Genomic DNA, 27,590 nt, shown 5'->3' on the forward strand with positions numbered 1-27,590 from the left:
CATCACTCCGTACTTCCGCTTCTCATCAGATTTTCTGTCCAATCAAGGACAGAAAATCTGATGAGAAGCGGAAGTACGGAGTGATGTCATCAAAATCATTGATCCGAATTGGCGGAGGGAGAGAATGCTTATATCTTCTAAATGCGAATTTTGTCATTGTTTTAGAGCACACTAGCTTATAGATAACAGTCAGTAAGACCAACATATTAAAACTACTATAGACCTTATGCGCCAGAGAAACGAGGGCACCGCCATCTTTAGAATATTGTCTTTGAACTTCCGTTTTTGCGGTCGCTCTGTATGGTATTGCTGTCCTGGAGTAATTAGCTTTTGAAGTTGATTTACCTAATGTAAAGTTAACTAAAGTTATCACGAGGATTGTAATGTTTAAAGCAGATGTCTTAACAAATGTCAGTAGACCGGGAAGATTTTAAAACGAGCCGTTAATTCATAAATACGCAAGATCGCTGTGAAAATACAGACTGGAACGAGCGCAGAGCTGAAAAGGGGCGGGGCTACATAAGGTCTATAAGCCAAAAAAACTTCAATTTTGATTTCATGGGGACTTTATTTTGTATTTTTATTTTTTATTTGATTTTTGATTCAAAGGTAATATAATATAAAGTATAGTGTTATAAATGTACATACATAATAAAAAAATATATATATATATAAAAAACAGGATTTACGATGCTGATGACCGTTAAAACGCGTCATCACCACGGTCTGTGAAAGCCCGCGCTCCTCTCCGCTAGGTGGCGGAACGCGCCTGTATCGCTGCTTGCAGAATGTGGCGTGTAATAAAGAAGAACAATCTTCCTCAGCTTTGGATCAAAGGTAGCACTAGCACCTTAGCAAACAACCCCAAGATAGTATTTGGTCTCTATGGTGCTTTTCAAAACACTGTAAAGCGCTGAACCCTGGACAAGCCAGCGACGTTATCAGAGATAGCACGCGCATGTGACGTGATGAGTGCGAGTATTAGCATCTGCTGTGAACTCAAGCTACATAGCTAGCTGCTTCTAATAGGCATTACCTTTACCTCTTTCTTTTTTTTTTTGTCTTTCATCGGTTTAGTTGCTCAGTTGTCAACAACGGTGTAGTTAATACTGGTTGGAGGTACAGTAGCTTCAACGTTGGCTAGTCTGCGGTACTTTTGCCTGTGAATGTGTAAGATGTTAGCCGAACACGCATAGCCTTTCCTACTGTCTTGTGGAGTTTGACATTTAATGCCAGTTCTGACAAAGAAAAGCTCTGGTGTTCAAAAGTTCATCGGACAGCATGGGAATAATACATGAGACGGCATCTTAGCGCTTAGTAGACTTCGTTCAACATCACGATTTTGGTTAAAGATCGCTCCTGTCCGAGCCTGTTGAAGCCAGAAAGAGAAGATCCCGATCAACATCATGTCCGAGGACACCATCGTGGACAGGTTCATTAAGGTAAGCTGGCTAATCGGTGTACACAAAGTAAACAGTTCAGTCTTTCCATTTCTGTAACTTCTAATAACAGTATTTCCATTAAATGTCGAGTTCCACTAATGAACTGCTGTCTGTACATTGTCTTGCATGTCACACGGCTACTAACCAAAATAAATAAATCAGAACATTGACATGACATCAATTTGAGTTATAATAGTTTATCTGTGTATTATCTTAAAGATTCCACTAAGAAAAAAAATATAATGAACAAAACAATCCCAGTAACAAGACCCACACAGTTGTAGTATTGCAGTCAGAATATTACAGTGTATTGATGTCATCTGAGGTCATGTTCACTGCAGTGCATCACTGAGACGCACGGTGGCGCCACTCGCGTTTAATTATAACGGGAGTAGATTTGTCATTAGTGACATATTAAAGGGGTCATATAATGCCATTTTTGTACAAGTTATTATGATTCTTTAGGGTCTAAATGAAAAGTTTGTAATACACTTTAGTTAAAAATTCTCATTAGTATTGTAAGAAAACACTCATTTTACCTGGTCAAAAACAGCTCTGTTTTCAGCACACCGTTTAAGTGCATGTGTCTTTAAATGATAATGAGCTTTGCTCACCCCGCCCCTCTGTTCTGTGTGCACACCGTTTGTAACACAATAACCATAATAACGCATGGTTCATTATAAACTTGGGATAATTAATTATATTGAGAACGTCGTAGATAGAAAACATGCCGTAATGTACCCTGAGTGTAAACTTTAGCCGCATTCATCGTGAAGCGTGCAAGGGATTTGCAAAGATTAATATAAAACTTAATAAAACGTTACACTCACTTCTTCTTCTGGAGGTGCAGGAACACGAATAGTTGGTACTGATCCTTTTTTCAGGAGCAGCTTCTTAGCAAAACCAGCTTTATACTGACCCTCGTTTATAAAGCAGTCTGGTGTGAGAAATGATTCGCGCAAACATGAAAGCATTGACGTTGATCGTGGGGAATATTCCCTTCGAAAACAAAACTCAGCCACTGCGTCTTCAGCGGTTCGGATTTAGGAACATCAAAATTATGCTGTGTTCGTTATTACACCCAAGAACAGAACACCACAATCGCTTAGAGTACGTCATTCTGCTCCAGCGTATCAACAATGGCGGACTATGATCACAGCTCGCTCACGAGCGAGGGCGGGTCTGTGTTGAAACGCTGCTGTCAATCAACAATCGTGGGAGGGGCGTCCGATCTTGTGACGTCACACGGTCAGACAGCTCGTTTTGAGACGGGAAAACATACAAGGAGATAAAAAAAAACACTGGATGGATTTTTATCATTATATGATGGTTGTGTACAGGCACTGCCAACACACATTTCAGTACAATCAACTTGTAAAAGTGCATGTACCATTATATGACCCCTTTAAAGTTAATGAATTAGTACATGTATACCTGAATTTGCTATATTAGTACAAGCGTCCTTTTCATAGTGTGACATATAATTAAAGGTAGGGTAGGCAATTTGTTTAATACTTTTTTTTTTGTTACACTAGTTGAAGCGCTCTTCACATCCTGATAGCAATCAATAATAGAAGTGGTCTAAATATTAAAACTTGGACATATATCTGTGGAAGTCTCAGGACCGAAAAACTGTTCATCCAATCATTGCATTCGGTCCGCAGACTCTGATGTGTTTGTTCATGTGTTTGGAGACGTGGCTTTGTAGACGCTCTGAAGGGAGGAGGGTGGGATCTCATGATTTCAAAGTCAGCTGCTCTAAAATTGCCAACCCTACCTTTAAAGGGGTGGTTGATTATGATTTCACTTTTCTAACTTTAGTTAGTGTGTAATGTTGCTGTTTGAGCATAAACAACATATGTAAAGTTACAATGTTGAAATTGCTTTTTAAGGTCTACAACAAACGGCTGGTAGAGACTACACCACATTCCTCCCGGGTTAGTGACATCACCAACCCTAAAATGTGCATAAGCCCCGCCCCCGGAATACGATTTATAGATTATCAAGGCAGAAAATGCTAATCAATGACTAGAAGATAACTACACATAAGCTACATAAATTCTTCAACTAACCATTCAGAAATGTCCTGTTGCTTTCTACGTTGTCACTTCTTCTTGAGTCTCTCCATCATTGTCTGACTCCGGTTTGAACATAAAAGGCTAAAAGTTTTGACAATTTCAGTGCATGTGTGTGTGAGGTAAAAGGACACAAGCTGTTGAAGCTCCGCCCCCTGTGCCGGGAGTAGCAGCTCATTTGCATTTAAAGGGACACACACAAAAACGATGCGTTTTTGCTCGCCCTCAAAAAGTGACAACTTTAACATGCTATATAAAAATATCTGTGGGGTATTTTGAGCTAAAACTTCACATACTTGTGAAGTGAGCATTACACCACCCCTTTAAGGACTGAGTAGAGCGGCTTCTGGGTAAATTGAGATCACGATTCTCCCACGATTGTGAAAACACAACTGAACAAAATATGTACTGTAATTAATTTACTACTTGTTCTGACAAAATGTTAATTCCTTTTGTTAATAGTCTACGTAGTCAAGTCTATATGCAGTCTATTTAAAACATCATTAATTTGAATAAAACAATTTTTATCGGTTGTTTGAATGAATGATTCAGTGGCTCACTTATAAATACTTGTTTCATTACTGGATGAATCAGTGTTTTTGAACGAGTGAATGGTTCAATGACAAATAGGCTACATTTTTTAAGTCACCTGTCGCCACCTACTGGTGTAACAATGTAATCTTTATTTGAAGCGTCAAGTTACTTTCAAAAGGTGATTTGCTCTATTTTAATCGCTACCGTAGACATCAGTGATGCGCGGGTTGATCCGAAATGAGCGGGTGCCTGCGGTCACCCGCGGTTACCCGCGGTTACGAGTCATCCAAAAATATTTTTAATGATATTCGGGTCGCGGTCGGTCGGGTCGTTTGAAATAAAGATGCCAATTAAACCTTTGTAATTTATATAGTAGTATAGAGAGCATAAGCGGAGTGGAGCGGTGAGAATCTTCGCTCATCGCTCACGGAACTGTCCACCCCTCCGCTCCCCCGCTCAAAGCTACATCAGGCCGCTCCGCTCATTATCGCTCGATCAGCGCTCAACGCAGTTTGATCCGCGCTCCACTCAAATCGCCCCCCGCTCGCTCCAAAAAGGGGAAAAAAAATCTACATGTAGCCTATATCACTGTAGCTTAGACCACAGCCTTACCTCCTAAAGAACTAATGAGCAACAACAACATTTTTCAAATAGAAATGTTTTATTTCAAATGACAAATTAGGCCTATGTAAGAAGGAATATAGCCTACACAAAGTCCTGTAAAATTAAACGAATAAATGGGCCTAATAATATGAATAACAATTATATAAACAAAAATATAGCCTACATAAAAATTTTACTATTAGGCCAGAATTTTGATAAGTTAACTTTTGTGCAACGCGCACGATTAAAATTTAAATGGGCTTATATCCATTGTACACACAAACTGCTGTAAAATAAAACGAATAAATGGGCCTAATAATATAAATATGAATAACAATTATATAAACAAAAATATAGCCTACATAAAAAATTTACTATTAGGCCAGAATTTTGATAAGTTAACTTTTGTGCAACGCGCACGATTAAAATTTAAATGGGCTTATATCCATTGTACACACAAACTGCTGTAAAATAAAACGAATAAATGGGCCTAATAATATAAATAAAATTTATATAAACAAAAATATAAAATAAATATACATAAACGTTTTAAAAGTAGGCCTAGGCTAAATTAACTATTAGGACAACATTCTTATAACTGAACTTGTGCGCAGCGCGCAGGATTAAAATTTAAATGGGCTTGTATCAATTGTTTGCATTTTACGCTGTATTTAATTTAGGCTACACTTTAAGTTACCGTATTCAATTTGCTAACCTTTTGCTTTCTTCCCAGCGTGTTCACATATCACACTGCATGTTTTCGAGAGATATGTGTCTTTTTAGATTCCAAAATTAATCTTTAGGCCTACTGACTGAAACGATGTCGTTTTCTTCTACCACATAATAGTTAGTTTTACACCTGTATGACTTCTTATTTTCCTTTTTGAAGTAGCCTACTTTTTGAACTCCATTATTGAGCCGAGTTTTGACTGAAAATAGAATCCATCTTGCAGTCATCAACAGTAGACTGAGTCAGGCTTGACTGAGCATGCTTCAGAATCTTGGTGTGCGCCAGTGATGCGCGGGTCAATGTATAAACAACCCGGACCCGACCGACGTTTTCAACTAACCCGCCCGCAACTCGGACCGCAAAAAAAAAGAAAGAAAATATTGTACCCGACCCGCTTCCTGACCCGCATTTTTTAAAAGTAGGCTAGTAAATGCATAGCAAGAAATACACATGACAAAGCCAGCACTTTGGTCATTATCTTTCATTATTTCGGCAACTTTGCTCTTTCTGTTTGTGTATTTGCGGAGCTTCCACTCCCCAGTCTTCACCTTTTCTCTTGCCGCCTCCATCTCTACCTGCAGACTGAGCTCGTGCGTCATCTTCGCGCCAGTTATTCAGCCAATAAAGTGTAGGCCTATGTATTTCATAGAAAATTGCATGTGAGCGGAGTGGAGCGGGAGCAAGCGGGCGGATCTTGGACAGAACGCAGAGCGGCATTTTTAAAAGGATGGAGCGTCGCCCTATTTCCCGCTCCAATTTCGCTCCGCGCACACCAAGATTCTGAAGCATGCTCAGTCAAGCCTGACTCAGTCTACTGTTGATGACTGCAAGATGGATTCTATTTTCAGTCAAAACTCGGCTCAATAATGGAGTTCAAAAAGTAGGCTACTTCAAAAAGGAAAATAAGAAGTCATACAGGTGTAAAACTATTATGTGGTAGAAGAAAACGACATCGTTTCAGTCAGTAGGCCTAAAGATTAATTTTGGAATCTAAAAAGACACATATCTCTCGAAAACATGCAGTGTGATATGTGAACACGCTGGGAAGAAAGCAAAAGGTTAGCAAATTGAATACGGTAACTTAAAGTGTAGCCTAAATTAAATACAGCGTAAAATGCAAACAATTGATAACAGCCATTTAAATTTTAATCCTGCGCGCTGCGCACAAGTTCAGTTATAAGAATGTTGTCCTAATAGTTAATTTAGCCTAGGCCTACTTTTAAAACGTTTATGTATATTTATTTTATATTTTTGTTTATATAAATTTTATTTATATTATTAGGCCCATTTATTCGTTTTATTTTACAGCAGTTTGTGTGTACAATGGATATAAGCCCATTTAAATTTTAATCGTGCGCGTTGCACAAAAGTTAACTTATCAAAATTCTGGCCTAATAGTAAAATTTTTATGTAGGCTATATTTTTGTTTATATAATTGTTATTCATATTATTAGGCCCATTTATTCGTTTAATTTTACAGGACTTTGTGTAGGCTATATTCCTTCTTACATAGGCCTAATTTGTCATTTGAAATAAAACATTTCTATTTGAAAAATGTTGTTGTTGCTCATTAGTTCTTTAGGAGGTAAGGCTGTGGTCTAAGCTACAGTGATATAGGCTACATGTAGATTTTTTTTCCCCTTTTTGGAGCGAGCGGGGGGCGATTTGAGTGGAGCGCGGATCAAACTGCGTTGAGCGCTGATCGAGCGATAATGAGCGGAGCGGCCTGATGTAGCTTTGAGCGGGGGAGCGGAGGGGTGGACAGTTCCGTGAGCGATGAGCGAAGATTCTCACCGCTCCACTCCGCTTATGCTCTCTATACTACTATATAAATTACAAAGGTTTAATTGGCATCTTTATTTCAAACGACCCGACCGACCGCGACCCGAATATCATTAAAAATATTTTTGGATGACTCGTAACCGCGGGTAACCGCGGGTGACCGCAGGCACCCGCTCATTTCGGATCAACCCGCGCATCACTGGTGTGCGCGGAGCGAAATTGGAGCGGGAAATAGGGCGACGCTCCATCCTTTTAAAAATGCCGCTCTGCGTTCTGTCCAAGATCCGCCCGCTTGCTCCCGCTCCACTCCGCTCACATGCAATTTTCTATGAAATACATAGGCCTACACTTTATTGGCTGAATAACTGGCGCGAAGATGACGCACGAGCTCAGTCTGCAGGTAGAGATGGAGGCGGCAAGAGAAAAGGTGAAGACTGGGGAGTGGAAGCTCCGCAAATACACAAACAGAAAGAGCAAAGTTGCCGAAATAATGAAAGATAATGACCAAAGTGCTGGCTTTGTCATGTGTATTTCTTGCTATGCATTTACTAGCCTACTTTTAAAAAATGCGGGTCAGGAAGCGGGTCGGGTACAATATTTTCTTTCTTTTTTTTTGCGGTCCGAGTTGCGGGCGGGTTAGTTGAAAACGTCGGTCGGGTCCGGGTTGTTTATACATTGACCCGCGCATCACTGGTAGACATCAGTGTTTATATCCAGACTATAAACTTTTATCCCAGTAGGCTACTTGTTTTTTGTAACAGAAATAATGATACTGTGTGGTTGAAAAGACCAATGCTGGGTAGATTACTTGCATATTGTAGTTTGTTACTGATTCCAAATTGCATGACAAAAATTGTAAATGGTAACAAACCTTTAGGTAACTTTGATTCGCCTACTTTCTTTTTTGGTTTTGAGCATGATCTCATTGCAGCAAATAAGTTCAAAAGGGAAATATGAATGAATAATCAACTTCTTGTTATAATTAAATATAAATATTTGGATCAGTTATCGAATTATCTTGATGTATCTTAATACTACAATCAATGTATCTGTTTGTTCAGCGACCACTCAATATTGATCATCTATCAATTCTGTGGCTACAGAAAAATAACTCTTTCTTAAGCATGTAGCTGTGATCGCATCGTACGATACTTGCAACGCCTTAACCGTTGAACAGGCGTCCGGATGCGATCTCAGGAGAAAGTCTCGATGGCTCAGCAAGTCGATGGTGTTGAAGTTGCGATCAATGATGATGAACTTGCAGTGTAAGTTTGACTCTGTAATGGTCGAGGAAGATACAATGGTTGTAACTTGAGGCCCCTCCGGCTGCGCTCCGGGGGAAAGGTCCCGCAGTCGGACTGGATGTCTCCACTCTTTTCACACGAACAGCAACCGGGAGGAGGAGGAAGAGGAGAAGGGGCACTGGGACAGTGACCTTTAACTTCTGTGGAGGTCTCTCCTCCAGGGGGTCAGTGAGCCAATGTTAACTTAAACTTTCAAAGGAAAAGTTTATGACCCTTTGTCTTTGAGCATGGTGTTTTGCATATTAAGAGTGGGCTGGCAATTTGTGTCCTTTCATACTTGACGAATTAATTTACTTTTAAATTAATTACGAATTAACATAACAAGAATACAACGCTTGCTATGAGGAGGTGAAGTTACACCAGTGTTTCTCAACTGGTGGTTCGGTCAAAGAAACATGTTTTTTGTTTTTTTTTTGAATCAAGACTTTTATTTTGAAAGATGTGCGTAAAAGCTGTTTTGACTCTTCTGTCAGACGCAGTAAAGAGTGAGTGCCTGATTCAGAGATGTTGTCAGGCTACATGTCAGTGTATTCTAACTTAATTTTCGTAACTTGTACAACGTCACAGTTGTCAATTAGAAAGTACCAATAAATTAGGCAACTGGTACGTGTTAGCTGTGAAGGAAGCAGGTTTGATGTTCATTCTATTTATCAGGATCAGTGTCCGTATGTATTTTTTAACAGTACATGCTAGTATCGTGTATTTACCATGATAAAATACCACTTTATTTTTTTGCGTATGTTTTTAAATGACTATTGTGGCTACTTTGCGACTGCTGTTTAATTGCTTACAGTTTATGAGTATGTTTAGGTAGATGGGACGGTACTTGGCATAAAAAAAAAAGTTTGGTTCCAGTTGGTTGTCAGTTGAGGTCATGCGTCGGTAGGGAATTTTTTATTCTTATTTTTTTTTTCAGTGGCAGCAAGGGATAGGTAGGAATTTATTTTTAATTTTTTATTTTACTTTACCGTAGCGATGGATACTCCTATTTTTTCATAACATAGCCTATCTGTACTACATGTACTCTCTTTATTAACTGTGCATATTCGTCCTCGCCACCTACTGGCAACTATTCAGAACACACCAAAAGTTACCAGTGCCTTTGTAAGTGACGACAACCATAAACGACAACGATGTGTGAACGACCGTGTAGCTGCCTCGTTTATTAGCATTGCTGGGAGGACAACAGGCATCTTGCATCGCAAGAGTGCTATACAATAGCACACTATATCCCAGCCAGAATATCTCCTTTCTGGGGATAGTAATAGACTCTATGTGAATGAAAGCGCGCCTCTCTTCAGAGCGCGCGCTCTCTATTCGGTGCCTAGCCCTCAAACGATTCCAGAGGATGCTGGGTCTTATGGCTTCAGCATCAGCGGCGCTCCAGCTCAGATTACTGCACATGCGCCCTCGCCAACACTGGCTAAAGAGACGTGTCCCAGCTCACGCGTGGCCCAAAGCACAAAACCCCAATAAAACGTGGGCCCGATACTATCCGGTCCTGTTTTTACACGAACTATGGTTCATATATTATACCATTCATCATCATATAAGGTAATATTAAGAGTGCTGTACAAAAACATAAATTATAGTTCGCCTCAAAGTTTTTTATTTGTGTATTTATTTAATTTGTATTATTTCTTCCCCAAGCTCATAAAATAAATTTGGGTCACATAAATTGACAGGGACAGTCGGAAACCGGAACCAAACAATTTATTTTTTTTATGCCTAAATATTTTATATATACATTTAGGAATTAGGTTTAAAAAAAACGGGTCGCAGCCTAATGCCCATGGGAAAATGTGGGTCCTATGGTCAAACCAGTTGAGAACCACTGATGTACACCAACTAAATGAGAATTATTTTAATAGGAAGCTTGGTATAGATGAGGCTACATTAACAAGTGGTTCTATCATAAAGCATGCACAAAACGGTATACGATACAAAAGACAGTGATAATCTTACACACAATGTCCTGGAGATATGCATGTTCATTCATAGAAGGTTTGCGTATGAATTAATGGAAAGCAGTCATTTTTTTATGGGCCTTGTGTGTCTTTTCTATGGCCTGTGCTTTTGCTTGTGGCCACCTTCCCCCACCTGGAGTCTCTGAGGTCCACGAGTTGATGGACTGGTGTCAGCCAGGGGGAAAGAAGCTGATAATGATCAGTGGAAGAGCAGACATCTCGGCGCCTGCTTGGACCTTTGCTTGTTACGGTCTTAAGGCGTCTGTTGGATTATTCATTAGATATAATGAATAATTGTGTGTGTCTGATTGGTCCAGATGCTACATCATGATTCCCAATGCAGAAACCATCCATTTCGAAACAATTACTACTTAAGGAAAACAATCAATTATATGCAATGCATAATATATAATAATTATTTGTACTATTGTGAACTGTTCCTGAATGCTCTGTGTGTTCTTGTTATAGGAAACATCCATCCTGGAAGAGTATAACATCAACTGGACACAGAAGCTGGGAGCTGGGATCAGTGGTCCTGTGAGGTATGCGGTTATGCCCAGTTTGAAGGGTATTTTGTAAGGTCATATTTGTGTAAAATAACACAGGCAAAGAGTTGTATGTGTTTTCCTGTAAACACCATAAACCTCCACTAGCAGATGTAGTTATTAGCCTCTTTCCCACTGTGGATGTAGGTGTGTGTTTTCAAAGTTAAGCCAAAATAGTTTTGGAGGACTGAAATCATAATTAGCACCGCTCTGAGAATAAAGAAAGAAGTTTTGCTAAACATAAAAATGTCCACCTTCAGCTTGTGGTTTACGTGTGTTTTTGCTGTGAAAACGTAAGAATAACTTTTGGTAACGCTTTAGTTTAGGGTCCAATTCTCACTATTAACTAGTAACATGCATATTACTATGATATTAGCTGTTTATTAGTACTTATAAAGCACATGTTAATGCCTTATTCTGCATGACCATATTCTACATCTCTTATTCCTACCCAATACCTAAACTTAATTACCACCTTACTAACTATTAATAAGCAGTAATAAGGAGTTTATTAAGGCAAAAGTCGCAGTTAATAGTGAGAATTGGACCCTAATCTAAAGTATGTTAGCAATATTTCAAGACCAGGGACACAAGGCGGTTATGGCAGGGATTTCAGACAGCTATAGGCTATAAGCCTACTGTCCGGACAACAGAAAATGATACTATTGCACTGAATTACTGAGTAGTGGATGTGTGAAACACAATTTCGTTTTTATGTACACCATGAAAATGACAAATAAAGGAATCTCTAATCTCTATCTCTAAGATGAACACTAACTTGACTGAAGCCAGTCTTTATCAGTTTTTAGAAACATCATGAGTATCAGACATGATCATCAGGCTTTTGAGGAGGGTTCATTTGTTCATCTCTCAATCATCATTGTATTGTATTGCATTATGTTTTAAAACTACAGAGCTTTGATCATAAAACTGAACATTTAAATATCATCTTACTAAGATATATTATTGTCAGATAAAGTGACGACTGATATTTGTATGCATTTTATGCAAGTTGCTGCTCTTTTGTTATGCATGATTGACAGTACAACATTTTATTTGACCTTTTTGCTATATAAATATCAGCAGCTGCCCCAAATCTCAAAATATATATATATTTTTTTTTTACTATTATTTATTTCATATGTCAGGCTGAAAATAGCCAAAGATACAACGTAGTTCCACAGAAAGTTTTTTATTACTCCACACTCTCCATTCCCACGAGACAAAAACCATAGAAGAACAAGAAGTCTCGCCGACTCACGCGACAATACATTCTTGTAGACTCTCGCGATAATACATTCACTCGCACATGAAGTTAACAAGGCTTTACAGGGTTAAGACATTAACTGATGAATTGCTGTTTGTTTTTTCAGGGTATGTGTGAAGAAGTCGACACAAGAACGATTTGCCCTAAAGATCTTGATTGACAGACCCAAAGCACGCAATGAGGTAGTGAGCACTGTGTGCATGGTTTGATTTCTTTTATTTGAAGAACTTGTCTTTCTTTTCATGTAAGAGGTTAATAGTTCACCCTAAAATGAAAATTAAGTCATCATTTACTCACCCTGGTGTTGTTCTAATGTCAAACACCCTTGGTTATTTTATGGACCTCAAAAGGAGTATTTTTATTTTCATGTCCCGCTCGTCCATATGGCAGTGAATACTGACCAGCATCAAGCTTTAAAAAAAAGATGCAAAAGTATCAGAATGATCCTTTTGATCACAGGAGTGCGAACGGGACAATATTTTATTTTTGATAAATTCTCCTTTTGTGGTCCATTAAAGAAAGAAGGGCATACGACATTAGAGCAACACTAGGGTGAGTAAATGATTTAATTTTCTTAGTTAATTACTTAATTTTCATTTTAAAGTGAACTATCCCTTTAATAACAGCATCCATCTGTCTCTAGCAGAAGCCATGAGGTTGAATTTGAAATTTCAGACTTTACAGAACATCTTTAAATTCTCTGCTGTGATTCTTTTATTTTTGTTTATTTGCAGGTTCGGCTTCATATGATGTGTGCCTCTCACACCAACATTGTTAAAATAATTGAGGTGTATGCCAACAGTGTACAGTTTCCTCATGAATCCAGTCCAAGGTAGTCCAGCATGTACAGTTTTAAGACAGTGTTTCGAATGATCTAACTACCTACAAATATAAATAATCTGTTTTCTTTACCTCTTTTTGAAAGGGCAAGGTTATTGATTGTCATGGAGATGATGGAAGGCGGTGAGTTGTTCCACAGAATCAGCCAGCACAAGCACTTTACAGAGAAGATGGCCAGCCAGGTCACGAAACAGGTACAGCAAGGAGAGTCCCTATAGGCTGTTCACACTGCAAGCCTTGGTGCTCAATTCTGATATATTATATTTTATTATTATTTAAAAGAAAAGTAAAAAATGTGCACACACAATGTGCCCACACAGAGCAGTACAGGTTCACCCGAGGATGATAACTATAACGATAAAGATAAATGTAGTTTTTAGTGATGCACCGATATGAAAATTTTGGCCGATACCGATAATTCTTTACATTTTAAAGCCGATAACCGATATATTTGGCCGATAAATCTAAATTTAAAATTTTTATATACTTTGAGAGCCTGAAGAGCTGAAGTAAATAATCCATTATCTATCGGCTTTAATATATTGGACAAAGTTTCTTATCGGAATATAGATAAGATATTATGAATATCGGCCGAAATCGATATGTGGTCGATATATATCGTGCATCCCTAATAGTTTTGAACATCATTCTAAATGTAAAAGAATAGCAGAGTTCACATCACAACTATAACGATAAGGACACAGAGAAACAATATTGTTGGAATCCCTTTCAGATTGATTGATTTTTATTGATTTTTTTAGCTGATGAACGATAAAAACATTGACAGCCAATCAGAATCCATCCTGCTTTAAAGAGCTCGAGCATTTAATGACAAACCTGCAGTATGCGCTTATAATGAACAGAACGGTCTCATGCGTTGGTGTAGACGCTAATATACAGTTGTCAACATTTGAAGTGGATCAAAAAAGTTATTATAAATATATATATTGCACTGGAGACTTAAAATGCACTAAATCGAATGACCCATATTTGTATTAAATAGTTTGACGAAACTTCTGTCATTTTTACAGATAAGCCTTGCATTGCAACACTGTCATTCATTAAATATTGCACATCGAGACCTGAAACCGGAGAACCTGCTCTTCAAGGATAATTCCCTGGTAAGACCTGAAACCAAAATATTTTTTTCCATTAATTCATGAATTGTTACACCAGGGATGATCTTGGTCATTTCTGACACCAGAATAGAAATGCTGCTTATAAAAAAAAACTATTGATATGTTTTAAATGCATATGATTTAATATGGAGTGTTTGTAGCTCATTAATATTGCTATCTACATTAATAATTCATCTTACCACTGTTATTTTGTTGGACAGAAATAGAGATATTGATAGATAACTATATATAACATGTTATATCACAATCCATTTTTCATTTCCAGAATGCATGTGTTGTTACAATCTTAACCTACTGTATATAAAATAAAATAAAATGAAATGAATCCTCATCCCGTAAATTATTTCTAACTGTAAGATTGTTCTGAATTAAGCAAGTTATTCCAATAATCGGTTAGGATATTTTCCGGTATTATATTTTGAGTCATGTTTCTTGTGCCCCATCAGGACGCCCCTGTTAAACTGTGTGATTTTGGTTTTGCCAAAATCGACCAAGGTGATTTAATGACCCCACAGTTCACTCCATACTACGTAGCACCGCAGGTAAGACCTCACTGACCTCTTATAGATGTAAACCGTTCTTAACTCTTTACTTTTAAAGGGATCACACTGTATCATCAATTCACATTTCCTTAATAGTTGAATTCAAAGCTTCCTACCTGGTCCAATTTAATTGAACTACATAGACTGGAAAAACATGCCACAGGAATGAATATAAACATGTGTCTCCTCACGTTTACACACCAAAAATGTCTATGTCTATTCATGATGGAGTAATAAGAGAATCAGCTGGTCATTATTGCAAAATAATGTGATCACTATAAAGAAGTGTATTGTTTATTAATGACTGACCAGCTGTATTAATTATCCTACTTATTAGTCGGCTATTTACCTAATAGTTATGTAGAAATAAAATATTGATTTGAGTTAAATTAATTATTTTAAGGCCTCTTTTAAAGAATAATTGGTCTGCTATTGAAACATATGAAACAATCCTAGCAGCAAGAATATTACAGTAATATTAATACTTATGTCGTCTGTGGTCATTTTCACAGCAATCGATACCTGTCAATCAAGTTTGCTTCAATTTACCATGTTTGTGCTTTATGCATGTGCACTGTTCACATGTGGTTAAATCTGATTGTCTTAAGCCCCTTTCACACAGAGATTCCGGAAAATACACGGATAAAGTGACCCGGGATTTGACCCGGGTTCGTTTGATTTTGGTTCATTCACACTGCCAGTGATTTTCCGGAATCAGAGAGTGCGTTCACACACAACCCGTAAAAATGCCGTAAAGACACGTGACATCGATGTGACTTGTAATCTCAGCAGCGTCTTAAGTTTGCATATGAGCTGCGATCTCTCTCTCGAGAAACCACGCTTGTGCATTTTTTTCTCTGATTCGATCATAAACTTGCGCATTACGTACCGTTTCACAGCTGGAGAACGATCCCGGCTTCAGCGTCATCACATACGACATGGCATTATTACGGCTTTTGTTCACACAGCGCGCGTTCCGGGACTGAACACGGCAATGTTACTAGGTCCCCAACACGGCATCGATCCCGGCATAAATCCCGGGTCGAGTTTGCGTTCACACAGAAGGCGCTCTGGCAATTTGCCGGCAATTTCCCGGGTTCAAAGCGCTGTGTGAAAGGGGCTATATAAAGCGATTATCATATTTAATTGTGTGTCTCTTCAGAAGACTTGAAATAAACAGCACAAAACGTATTTCTTATGTGACGAATGTGATCTAACCTTCTTTAATAGGTGCTGGAGGCACAAAGACGGCACCAGAAAGAAAAGTCTGGAATTATACCTACCTCACCCACCCCTTACACGTACAACAAGGTATACCTTATGCTTCTCAGTGTTATGGCTTGTTCTTTAACCCTCAGGTGCTCATCGGTTGCTTTTGAATGGAAAATGTTATGCTTCGGCTTTCTAGAATTTTGTAATGGTACGAAACTTGGAAAAGGTGGAAACTTTTGGTACTGCGCCCAAACAAAATCTTACTGAAAGCTAATTTTTTGAGATATCAACCTCAAATTTGGAAAACTATTTTTTTCCACAGTTTTAGAGCAAAATGTTTTGGAAAATATATATTTAATATAGAAATTAAAAAGTATTTTAGTGCATTTTTCATTATAAACTTCCCCTAAAAATACACACACAAAAAAACCTAAACTAAAATATAGTGCTAAAATTCATCCTTTTTATTTACCTTTTTATTATATTTCACTATTTATAATTAGAGAACTGACTTGATGGCCACTGGTCATTTTTAGTGACACTGCAAATCTTCATATTCTTGCCCAATATCTTATTCTTACTGTACAGTTTTTTAACCCTTTGAAATTATCTGGATTTCAGTGTTTCTTACTCCTAAATTATTGTGTGGTGGTCATTATCACCTACAGTAACTCACAATTATAAACAAACATTTAGGCTGCTCCTACAACAATTATTGAGGCAGAGAATTTATATAAATAAAGTTTTCAGTCAATGGCCTTTGAATTCATAAATAAAATAGCTTTGCTACTGAAAGTCTTTTTTTTTTTGATCCTTTGAATCTTTTAGATAATAATTTTCAACAACCCCCAGTCAATGTGTAAACCAAGGATATTCTCTCATGAATATGCAAAGTCTGTTTGTCGCCACAGTTTCATGTGTAGCTCATAATATCATGCTTAAAAATGTCACACTTTTGGACTGTGATGGTCTACTCATGCAGTCTTTGTTCACAAGACTTTATTGACTGAAGGTGTTTAGCTTGCTAGCTCCTTACTTCATTTTCATTTCCTCTCGTAGAGCTGTGACCTGTGGTCCTTGGGGGTGATCGTCTACGTAATGCTCTGCGGATATCCTCCGTTTTACTCCAAACACCACAGCCGCACCATCCCAAAAGACATGCGCAAAAAGATCATGACGGGCAGCTTTGACTTCCCAGAGGAGGAGTGGAGTCAAATATCTGAAATGGCCAAGGACATTGTCCGCAAGTGAGTGTCTTTTCATTTACGTTCTATTTTATTGAAACGTATATTTTTTGCGTATTCAAGTGCTAAAACGTGTATTGAATCTTTTACTTTCCTGTCTGGGAGTCAATGGCAGCAAAAAAAACAAAAAAAAAATCTGAAATTTGGCACAATTATCAGGGTGGATTTAAAAATCTTTTTTTACCAATTTAATGTCAGTTTCTCAAATCCTCTAGTGCCACTAACAGTTCAGATTTTCACACACATTGTAGGAAATAACTTTTGAAGGGTGTAAAAACAATAGATTTTTCCCTTTGATTCCTTGTCGCACCGAGTTCAGTGATCGAGTTCAAGTCTACTGACGAAATCCTTCATACAGTACGTGTCATGACTTTGTCATTGGCAGAATACCCTTATCAATTTAGTTGACTGCACCACTTATTGGTTAAAAGTTGTAAGTAATTGTGATGCTGCTGCTTGCATCTTAATTCTCAGTTGAGATTGTTAAAGTCATGGTTTTGAGGGAGAAATAATCCGGCCTCAACCGAATGAAAAGGAATAAGAGATCCAGAGTGCAATAAAGTAACTGTGTAAAATGAGAGATATTGTTACTCAGTTTTAGTGGTGTAAGCCAATGCTTTGTTTCTCACATTTTGTAGAAACAAGAAGATCTAACATATTGTGTTGCATTAAGGCTACTTAAAGTAAAGCCGGAGGAGAGACTAACCATAGAGGGAGTATTAGCCCATCCCTGGCTCAACTGCACTGAGGCACTGGACAATGTGCTTCCCTCTGCTCAAATGATGATGGACAAGGTGAGCTCCAAAGACAGACGAGATTTAGGGTGTGTTCACACTTGGCAGGTTTAGTTTGATTAAAACAAACTCTGGTGCAATTGCTCTGTTTGTGCGGTTCATTTGAATAAGTGTGACGCTGCCACCTGAGCCCTGGTGCGCATCAAACAAGCGGATCAGTGTCTCGGTCCGCTTCCAAACGATCTCTGAAGTTATGAAGTTTGACTGAAATATGAATGCAACACAGACCAAAGACAACATGCGACCCTATAAAGGACAGAATACTCCAGCATACCTGGTTCCTCTACGTTGCCCATCACAGTTCGGTACAAGCGTCAGAACCGCGTCTTTTGTGTGTGTGACGGAGGGTTTCCTGATGCTGTTTTTACTCCTTTACACATTTTATAAGCTCTTCATGGGTTCTCAGCTGGTAAAAATACCATCATATGCACACACACATATACAGTTGTGGTCAGAATTATTGGCACCCCTGGTAAATATGATCAAAGATGGCTGTAAAAAATAAACCTGCATTGTTTATCCTTATAATCTTTCATTCAAAAAATTTGCAAAAATCTAACATTTCATTGAAGTAAAAGAATTGAAAGTGGGGGGTTACGGGTAAATAACATTATGAAGTTAATGCTTTTCTCCAAAACACGTTGGCCACAATTATTGGCACCCTTTTATTAAATACTTCTTGCAACCTCCTTTTGCCAAGATAACAGCTCTGAGCTTTCTCCTGGTGAGTTTGGAGAACACCTGACGAGAGATCAGAGACCATTCCTCCATACAGAATCTCTCCAGATCCTTCAGATTCCCAGATCCATGTTGGCGCTTCTCCTCTTCAGTTCAGCCCACTCTTTTTCTACAGGGTTCAGGTCAAGGACTGGGATGGCCATGAAAAAAGCTTCTTTTTGTGCTCAGCGACATATTTTTGTGTTGATTTTGATGATTGTTTTGGATCATGTCCTGATGGAAGATCTACCCATAGATTTTTTATTTTTTTATTTCATGGAATCCACCTCCAGCAAAAAAAAATAGGCCCACAACATTAAAGATCCAGCAGATTAGTAACATCTTTAGTTGATTGGATCTTCTTAATTATTGCACTGATGGTGGAAATGGGAATTTTCAATGCTTTAGTTATTTTCTTACAGCCACTTTCTATTTTGTGAAGCTCAACAATCTTTTGCTGCACATCAGAACTACATTCTTTGGTTTTACTCATGTTTAAACTCCTGTGAAACAAGAAGTCAAAGCTAGACAATTTCATGTTTCTAGTCACCCTGGTGTGCTAAAAAAATTCTAGGGGTGCCAATAATTGTGGCCGATGTATTTTGGAGAAAAATATTTATTTCATAATTTGATGTCCCCCAACTTTCAATTCTTTTACTTCAATGAAAGATATTTTTTTGACTGCCATCTTTGATCATATTTAGCAGGGGTGCCAGTAATTCTGACCACAACTGTACAACAAGTGCATTTAGCCTAGCACACAGCACTGTTTTGGATGCAAGTCCGTCGCAAAATATACGCCATAAAAGCCAAATGAAAAATGACAGTGTGAATGGTAAGTGAACCAATACTAAGTGTCATTTTCTTTTTTTTTTGGTCCAGAGAGAACCAAACTACAAGTGTGAACACACAACCTAAAAGCCAGAAATGTAGTTTCTTAGTTGAGTACTATCTGCCATTGTTTAATACTTATTGCAGACATAGCAACATTTTAGGGGGAATGAATCAGTTGAACTTTAGCACCTTAATTTTAGAAGCTATGCTATGTAAGGTTTGGCAAGTATCCGCCGCTCTGAAAGACAAAGAAAAAGCATCATATTCTGGGTAAACAAACAAAAAAAACATGATTTTCTTGTAAAGACGTGCTGCTGCTGCTGCCGCCGCCACTTGTGTTGTAATAACAGTTGGAAAATTAGCTTAAAGAAAGTGTCTATTTATATTTCAATTGCAATTCTTACATCTTTGACTACTTTGTGAAAGCAATGACCCATTGGTCTCACTTTATATTAATAATAATTTGATATACGATGCACTTATTGTGTGCATAAATGTTTTTATATTGTACTTATATTTTTTTAAATACCTGCATGTCATTACATCTATATAATTCCCACCAAACCTGTGCCTAACCGTACCCATCTCACACCTCAGTAGCAGCACAAGTGTTCTGAACACAATAAGTACACTGTACCCAGGATTTTTTTTTTGTAAGTGCATAGTTGTTAAAGACACCTAAATATAAAGCCTGACCAGTCCATGATTTTGCCACCAAGTGGATTTGCCGGTTACTGCAAACAATTTCAGGCACATGCACAGACGAAGCACACGAATCAGTGTGTCAAAAGTTTGACTGTACTCAGAATTTACATCTAGACTTGACTGTAGACTCAGAAGTTTACATCATGCGTATTGTGCATTTAGATGCATTGTCTAATTATACCCACACTAAATCCTGGGTTGTGATTTGCCATTGTTTGGCTACTTTGCAGTAGCTCAGCAACATTTGCACTTCTTTGAAAACAGTGTGCACTTGTACACATGATTCTGTTGCACTGGACATCCATGTTATTGCCACCCTTTCCACCTTTAGTGATTCTAAGCCTTCGCTGTAGATCGTGGGAATTGTTGTCTCACTGAAATAGTGCTGAATAGTAATGGATGAAATGCATTACAATAAAGCATATGATTGTCCTGGTAATTTGCGCTTTCTGATTTTTGTGAAAGCTTTGATGTCTGCTCAATTTTGTGTGTGTGCAGGAATCAGACCTGGAGGCTTTTTCTTTCTTTTTTCTTTTGAGTGGAATAGAGTGCATTAGTGCACACCCACTTTTTCAGTGGCGTTGGTTCCGGAAGTATTTTTTCCATTCATTTCTCCCATAGGAGTTTCAAAAGAGTCTTTGTTAAAGCGTTATAAGCCATGAACCAATACAACCAGCTACGAGGTGAATCATAACATTACAAACTTTGATTGGAAGCAAAAAGGCATTTGAAAATCAGAAAAACCCAATGATATTAGACTGAGGTGATGGGTAATGTAGTTTTTCACCTCAAATTCTGCTGTTAAACCAGATTATTTAAACAAATAAGCTGAAATAATGCAGGCTGACGGCTTCAACAGCAGCAAATACCATCGTTTAACAACCTCGTAGCTCACAGTAGGGCGGACTTTAAAGGTTTATAAGTTATTGTGAACATCAATTTCCCAATGGAGAATAATAATGGAGTTTTTACTTGTGGAACCCAACCGTTGCACTATACAGGTGTTTATGCATGTTACTGGAAAATTCATCATTTATGGAACGAATGCATTTTCATCTCTACAGTGCAACACTGTTATTGAACTGAATCAACACTTAACTGACTTGAGCATAGTTCATCAACTGAAACTAATTCAATTCAGCAATAAAGCAGCTCTACAGCTGACAAGTCTTATTATAAGTTCAGATTTGTTTTTTATTCAGCTCAATTTAGATCAACTTAGTTTAATAACTTCCAGTGTTACAAAGGTGAGCACCCAGAATGCCTCTTCTCAAGGTTATTTTGCCCTTTTTAAAAACAAAAAATGTGCCTCGTCGTGCAGAAGAGGTTAAAATCTGAACTTATTCTGAACTGTTGAACAAAGCAGTGCCATACATCAGAATCCACTGCTGCACTGCTTGTATGCATGCTTTTACTGTATGTGCATAATAAATATGAGTTATTTATTGTTCATTCAGGCAGTTGTGGCTGGAATCCAACAGGCACATGCTGAGCAACTGGCCAACATGAGGATACAAGACCTCAATCTCAGTCTAAAGCCACTCAACTCTGTGAACAACCCCATTTTGAGAAAGAGAAAGCTACTTGGGTGAGTCTCTTCTTTTTGCCGTCTCACTGTCCAGTTAAGTGAAAATAATTACTAGTCGTGACAGTGGTTTTCATTTACCAGCTGGATAAGGGAATCCTTAAAGGGATAGTTCACCCAAAAAATGCAAATTCTCTCATTATTTACTCGCCTTCATGTCGTTCCAAACCTATAAGACTTTAATTCATCTTCGGAACGCAAATTATGATGAAGAGATTTTTACCCCTTCATTGAAATGTGCAACCAAAACCCTGGCACTTCAAAACGTTCATAAAGAGATCGTAAAATAAGTCCATATGAATCGATCGGTTTAATTCAAGTCTTCTGAAGAGACACCATCACTTTATCTGATGAGCAGATTTAATTTAGCCTTTTATTCACATCAGCGAACAATATTTACTGCATTCAGATTTGGTCATGGACGCTGAAGCATGAGAACCAGTGAGGTTTGATCTTTTGCGTTAAGGAAGTATGGTTGAGCTTCTGTTCTTATTCGCTGATTAAATTAATTAAAAATTTAAATACTTTCAAAAAGTGAAGGAAGGGATAGAAATCTCTCAGATTTCATGAAAAATATCTTCATTTGTGTTCCGAAGACTAACAAAAGTCTAATGGGTTTTGAACGACATGAGGGTGAGTAAATGATGACAGAATTATAATTTTTGGGTGAATTAACCTTTTAACAGGATTCACTTATAGATACATGCTTAATTTCTGCCTCATGCAGCACCAAACCTAGTGATGAACTTTTCATCAATGATCCAGAGAACGAGGCAGAGGACACCAACGTGGCTCTGGAAAAACTAAGGGATGTAATCGCACAGTGCATCTTACCACAGGCTGGTATGTACGAACACACTCCATACACACACACACACACACTCCATACACACACACACTCCTGCTGCTGGACATTGTTGGCATGTGGTGTTTACAATCCTCAGGTTATTCTTTCCAGAAGACTGAGACAGAAGATAATTGTTCAAGATTGGGCTATAAAGATCTAAAGAAACCGCAAATAGGAAAACAAGCAATATACACAAGTGGATGTTTTAATTTCTGCCCAAGTAAAAACTCAAGTGTTTCTGGAAATGTAAAGTCCCCCTGTAGTCAATCATTTTATCCCTTAAATCTTATCTTTGATCACCAAAATGACATATTTAAATGTTTTTTCCCTTAAAAAAAAAAGAAAAGCATCTTCCTGCCTTAAAATATCTTGAATGTAACTCGACCCCCTTGCCTCATTTAGTATACGCAGTTCTCTGAATATGCAAATGAGCCCCGCCTCCACTCACTCAGCTCAGAGATCCACTGGTTGACGATCACACGTTGATCTGATTGGTTACAAGGTAGTTTGTGACGTCAGAAACACCAGCGATTTCAAAGCGTGTTTTTGAGACTGTCTTTGGTTCACGGCAGTTTTAAGGAGAAAATACTCAGCAATGCTGTCGACTTATGAATTTACACATGGTTTGTCTTAAAGCATATTAAAAACACCACATAGACACATAAACAACATTAAAAATTCGATTTTCACCACAGGGGGACTGTAAGATAATATGCTTGAATACTGGTCATGACAAAAGATATTTGCGCCAGCAGTCCTTAAAGGAGAACTTGGTAACTTTTTTAACTTAATAAAACTGTCTAGAAATCATTTGGATGGTTAAACAACCTGTTCTGGTGATATTGGTGACTTTCCCCGCTCCCCCCAGCGTTCCCAGGCGGAAAACCAACCTTGCAACTTGCGCACTGCCGTCCCGGCAAACTGAAATTGGAAGTCTCGTGAGAAGCGAGAACTAGAACGAGAACGAGCGCGAAACACAAATTGCTTTACGGCAATTCGACATAAACACACACGCATGTATGATGTATTACCAGATTACTCACCTCGGTAGACATAGCTCCACGCGATACAGTTGGCTTGCTCCGATCAAAACAAACGCACATGAGCAGCGGTAGCGAGGAGGAGGAGGCCGCCGCAAGTGAGTTTTTTACGACTGTGTTGTGAAATATACGCCCCCCCACAGCTGTAGGGGGAGCTCGTGGGGAAAACATGCGACAACAAAAGGGAAAATCAGCGAAGAAGTGACTAGAGTTCGCTAGAGTTACAGAGTTCTCCTTTAAGGCCAGTTCACACCGCACAGACAAATGCTAACAAACACTATATAAATGTTTCTTTCACGCAAATTCGCTTCATCACGTCACTCTTGCATTGTGAGCACGCTTGTCACACGTTTACTTTTAAAATAATGAACTTGAGCGCGCAAAAGATGCGACGTGAGCGACCCCTTAAACAGCACACACACTCAATCACTCATTACTCACACACTGTGTGGAAAGTTTAGCGTGCGCACACTACAGAATCATAAACAGAGCTCTCGTTCACGTCGTCTTGCACTTGAGCGGACATTTTCACACAAAATGATGTAAAAAAAATAGCGAGTATACTAATAAAAATAGTCGGTTACGTCTTAAATGAACATAAACAGCTGAGAAAGTAAATGCATGTGTGTCAGTATTAGTATATTAGACCCGTGCATTCGCTCTTAAAGTGACAGCAGCCTAATATTCCTGCCGTCTGTGATTAATGTTAATCAGACAGTAAAGAACACTCACTGCTTTTGACTGAATTTGCTTACGTTATTAAGTTTCTGTACCTGAAAACTACCGTCAATCCTAAAAACCTAAAAAAGTTTTTCATTTTTGTATCTTTGTTACATTGTATTAATTTGTGCTTTTGCTTGTAATTTGATTATTTGTTCTTATTTTGTTACTGACTGTTTACTTGTCTGTAATAATGTTTTAAATTTACATTAGTTAGGCTAGTAGTTTTAGCTGTGGTATTGAAACTGGAATGGAGAATTGTGAATTTTCACTGGTATCTAAAATGTTGGTGTCATTATTGTTTCATGGCCGGTAAAAAAAAATATTTATGGCCGGTACATTTTCTTAAGTCAACGGCCATATGTATATATGTGTGTGTGTGAGACTATAAGCTGCCTTATTAAGAAAAAACAACCGACAATGAAGTATATTGTAGTACTTAAAATATCCTTTTGTTGTTTTTACAGGTGACAATGAGGATGAGAAGCTAAATGAAGTTATGCATGAAGCGTGGCGCTTCAATCGAGATTGCAAGCTTCTCCGAGATGGATTGCAAGGGTTAAGTTGGGATGGTAGGTGTTCACTAGAAGCTACACTGTGGTTGGTCAGATCACTACTTTTTACAGTAAACTGAAATTGTGTGAATTTGAGGTAAGTGCTCATATCAACAGCTTTCATTTAAATTACTCATTTTATTTTTAATTACTAATGAAATCAAGTTTAGGTTGTAGGATTTGGTTCAATGCAATGCAGCATCAGAGCTGATCTCTGTTCTTTCACAATCTTAATTATATTTTTTCTTTATACATTCTTTAAGTGTTTATGATTCTTTTTCTTTGATTTATTTTGTGTCAAGTAAAATGATTTTACTTCATTTTATTTCCATCCTTGGCCAATTAATTTCATAATTCATCTCAAAGGCCATAATTTGTGGATGAGTTGAGCGATCAGTCAAGCACAGTTCCTGACATCTGTCATCTGTTCTTCTTTCTTCACAGGTAGATCTTTTTCAGACAAAGTAGATCGCTTAAAGCTGGCTGAGATTGTCAAACAGGCCATTGAAGAAAAGACAAATTTACAAGACTCCCAATAGCAAGTGCTGACATTTTACTCACTTTTGTACTGTTCATTATAATTGTTATTAGGCATATGATTGCAAAACATCTTTTTGTATTAAATTGCAGACCTTTTTCCATGGTCGTGCTGTAGTCTGTTGTTTATCTCTAGCTGAAACCAAGTTGTTGTTGGTATGATTTGTTTTCACTACAGACTGCAGTAAAGAAATGTGTTTTAAAACATTGCAGCGTTTTCATTTCTGGGGAAATAGGGATCGCACATAATGTTGTCTATATTAGATGACATTTTCTCAGTCATCTAAGAAGTATGCAAATAAGATAATAGTATGATTTTAAAAAATGTTACAAGCTAAATTTATGTAATGCACAGTTTGGAAAACAGTTACATAAGGTTATTAAATATATTTTGTATATTGTAAATCTGAAAACACTTTTTTGTGTCAATCACAAAAACCTTTATATAGATAGTTATATAAAGCCGTAATGGGGCCAAATGAAATGGATTGAAAATGTAATTCCGATGATGTTTGACTAAATGTGGCTCATTCTGAATACAATGATAATAATTTAGTCATGCCATTTTGAACTTCTACAGTATTCATCGCATCATTGATCTGACTAATGTATGTTATTGTAAGCATCCTCTGATAAATATTTTTGTACAAAAGTAACAACTTTCTAACCTCTTTGCCTCAAATCTTCTGATCAGTCATGGGAATTAATTCAGCACTACCATCACAGTGCATTATGGGTATTCTCAAGCCGTTGAGTGTGCATCGGTTTCGGACTCCACTACAAATGTCTGTCGCCTCAAATAATGTCGTATTTAAGGGTATAGGGGGCGATTTCGGGGACAGCTGTACAAATTCCTCAGATCTTGTAGTAAGTTAGCAGTGACGTCTTCCATTTATCGAGCAGGATTCAGTTTGAACTGCTTTGAACACAAAGTGCTGGGAAATGATCAAGCAATACATAAAGTATTCAATGAAAAAGGTTTCTGTTTCTTCATGAAAACATCTGTGTATTTGACACAGTTTTCATCTGTGATAAAGTACGCAAACTACGGGAAGCAGCAAGTGTCAAAGTTTTCAACTCCTCCTCGACTACAAGCAGCAAATCTCACCGATCAGTTATCAAACACACATGATGTCTCAGTGTTTTCTGTCCATACAATGGAAGTCAGTGGGTCCAGTTTTGTTTTAGACTTTCATTGCATGAACAAAAACAAATTCTCAAATTTCTCATCATTTGTGTTCTGCAGAAGAAAAAGTTACAGGCTACAGGTTTGGAAAGACATAAAGGTAAGGTAAACCTCTTCGCAAGAAACCACAGCATGATCTTTGTGAATTGAATCGTCAACCAGTGGATCTCTGAGTTGAGTGAGTGAGTGGAGGTGGGGCTCATTTGCATATTCATAGAACCACGTATACTAAATGAGGCAAGGGTGTCGAGTTACATTCAAGATATTTTATGGCATGAAGATTTTTTTTCAAGAAAAAAACAAAAACACTTTTAAATATGTAATTTTGGTGATCAAAGATGATTTTAAGGGATTAAATGATTCACCACAAGGGGACTTTAATCATCGATCATGGAGCTAATGTTAATTAAAGACAAAAAATGTGCAGAGCTATATACAACCTGAGGGGGTTTTTTACACAATTTTCAAGAACACTTCATACTAAAAAAATCTAGCCTATGAGAAATGTCTTAAATGATTGCATAATACTTTCAAGTTTAACAGGTTATTTAAGTTTTTATTTATAGTGATAAAGAACATTTCAGCTATTTAATTCGAGTATTAAAGATGATACTAGGCTTGTTCGACTTCATACAGCTCTGCGCAGACCGATCGGCGGTTGACTTGAAGCAGTGCATGCCGGTTAGAAATGTTGTCCGACTTGATACAGCGCCGACGCCACGTGACTGTGACATATGACATCAAAGTACCGCGAGAGCATTTCGAGAGTAGCCGGAGAACTCAGCCAGCGCAGCTTCTCAAGAGCGGCTGCACTGGGCTGCAGGAGGGCTGATGACGACACAGCT

General features: G+C 37.9%; 1 protein-coding gene across 2 annotated transcripts; it reads left to right on the top strand.

Annotated features, from left to right (window-relative positions):
• Positions 1–768: 768 nt before the first annotated feature.
• Positions 769–25,766, top strand: mapkapk5 (MAPK activated protein kinase 5). Of its 2 annotated transcripts, none has more exons than XR_014206304.1 (14): positions 769–1,442; positions 10,906–10,979; positions 12,356–12,431; positions 12,984–13,081; positions 13,175–13,283; positions 14,121–14,210; positions 14,675–14,770; positions 16,001–16,081; positions 17,042–17,229; positions 17,900–18,020; positions 21,734–21,864; positions 22,627–22,704; positions 24,936–25,040; positions 25,467–25,501. XR_014206304.1 is itself a non-coding variant. In XM_082170979.1 (14 exons), the coding sequence occupies exons 1-14, from the start codon at positions 1,407–1,409 to the stop codon at positions 25,559–25,561; spliced, it is 1,416 nt and encodes a 471-aa protein (XP_082027105.1). In that variant the 5' UTR covers positions 772–1,406; the 3' UTR covers positions 25,562–25,766. The 2 variants fall into 2 exon arrangements, 1 of the variants encoding a protein (XP_082027105.1); XM_082170979.1 differs by having other exon boundaries at positions 772–1,442; positions 22,589–22,704; positions 25,467–25,766.
• The last annotated feature ends 1,824 nt before the right edge of the window (positions 25,767–27,590 follow it).

The sequence above is a fragment of the Leuciscus leuciscus genome (assembly GCF_965113295.1).
Source record: "Leuciscus leuciscus genome assembly, chromosome: 5".
Lineage (NCBI taxonomy): Eukaryota > Metazoa > Chordata > Actinopteri > Cypriniformes > Leuciscidae > Leuciscus > Leuciscus leuciscus.

What these genes read in the sequence shown, in the direction of transcription:
- mapkapk5 (XM_082170979.1), top strand. Translation starts at nt 1,407, where the DNA reads ATGTCCGAGGACACCATCGTGGACAGGTTCATTAAG. An exon ending in GGGATCAGTGGTCCTGTGAG is followed by an intron (nt 10,980 to 12,355) that starts GTATGCGGTTAT and finishes TTGTTTTTTCAG; the next exon opens with GGTATGTGTGAAGAAGTCGA. An exon ending in GCAAGGGTTAAGTTGGGATG is followed by an intron (nt 25,041 to 25,466) that starts GTAGGTGTTCAC and finishes CTTTCTTCACAG; the next exon opens with GTAGATCTTTTTCAGACAAA.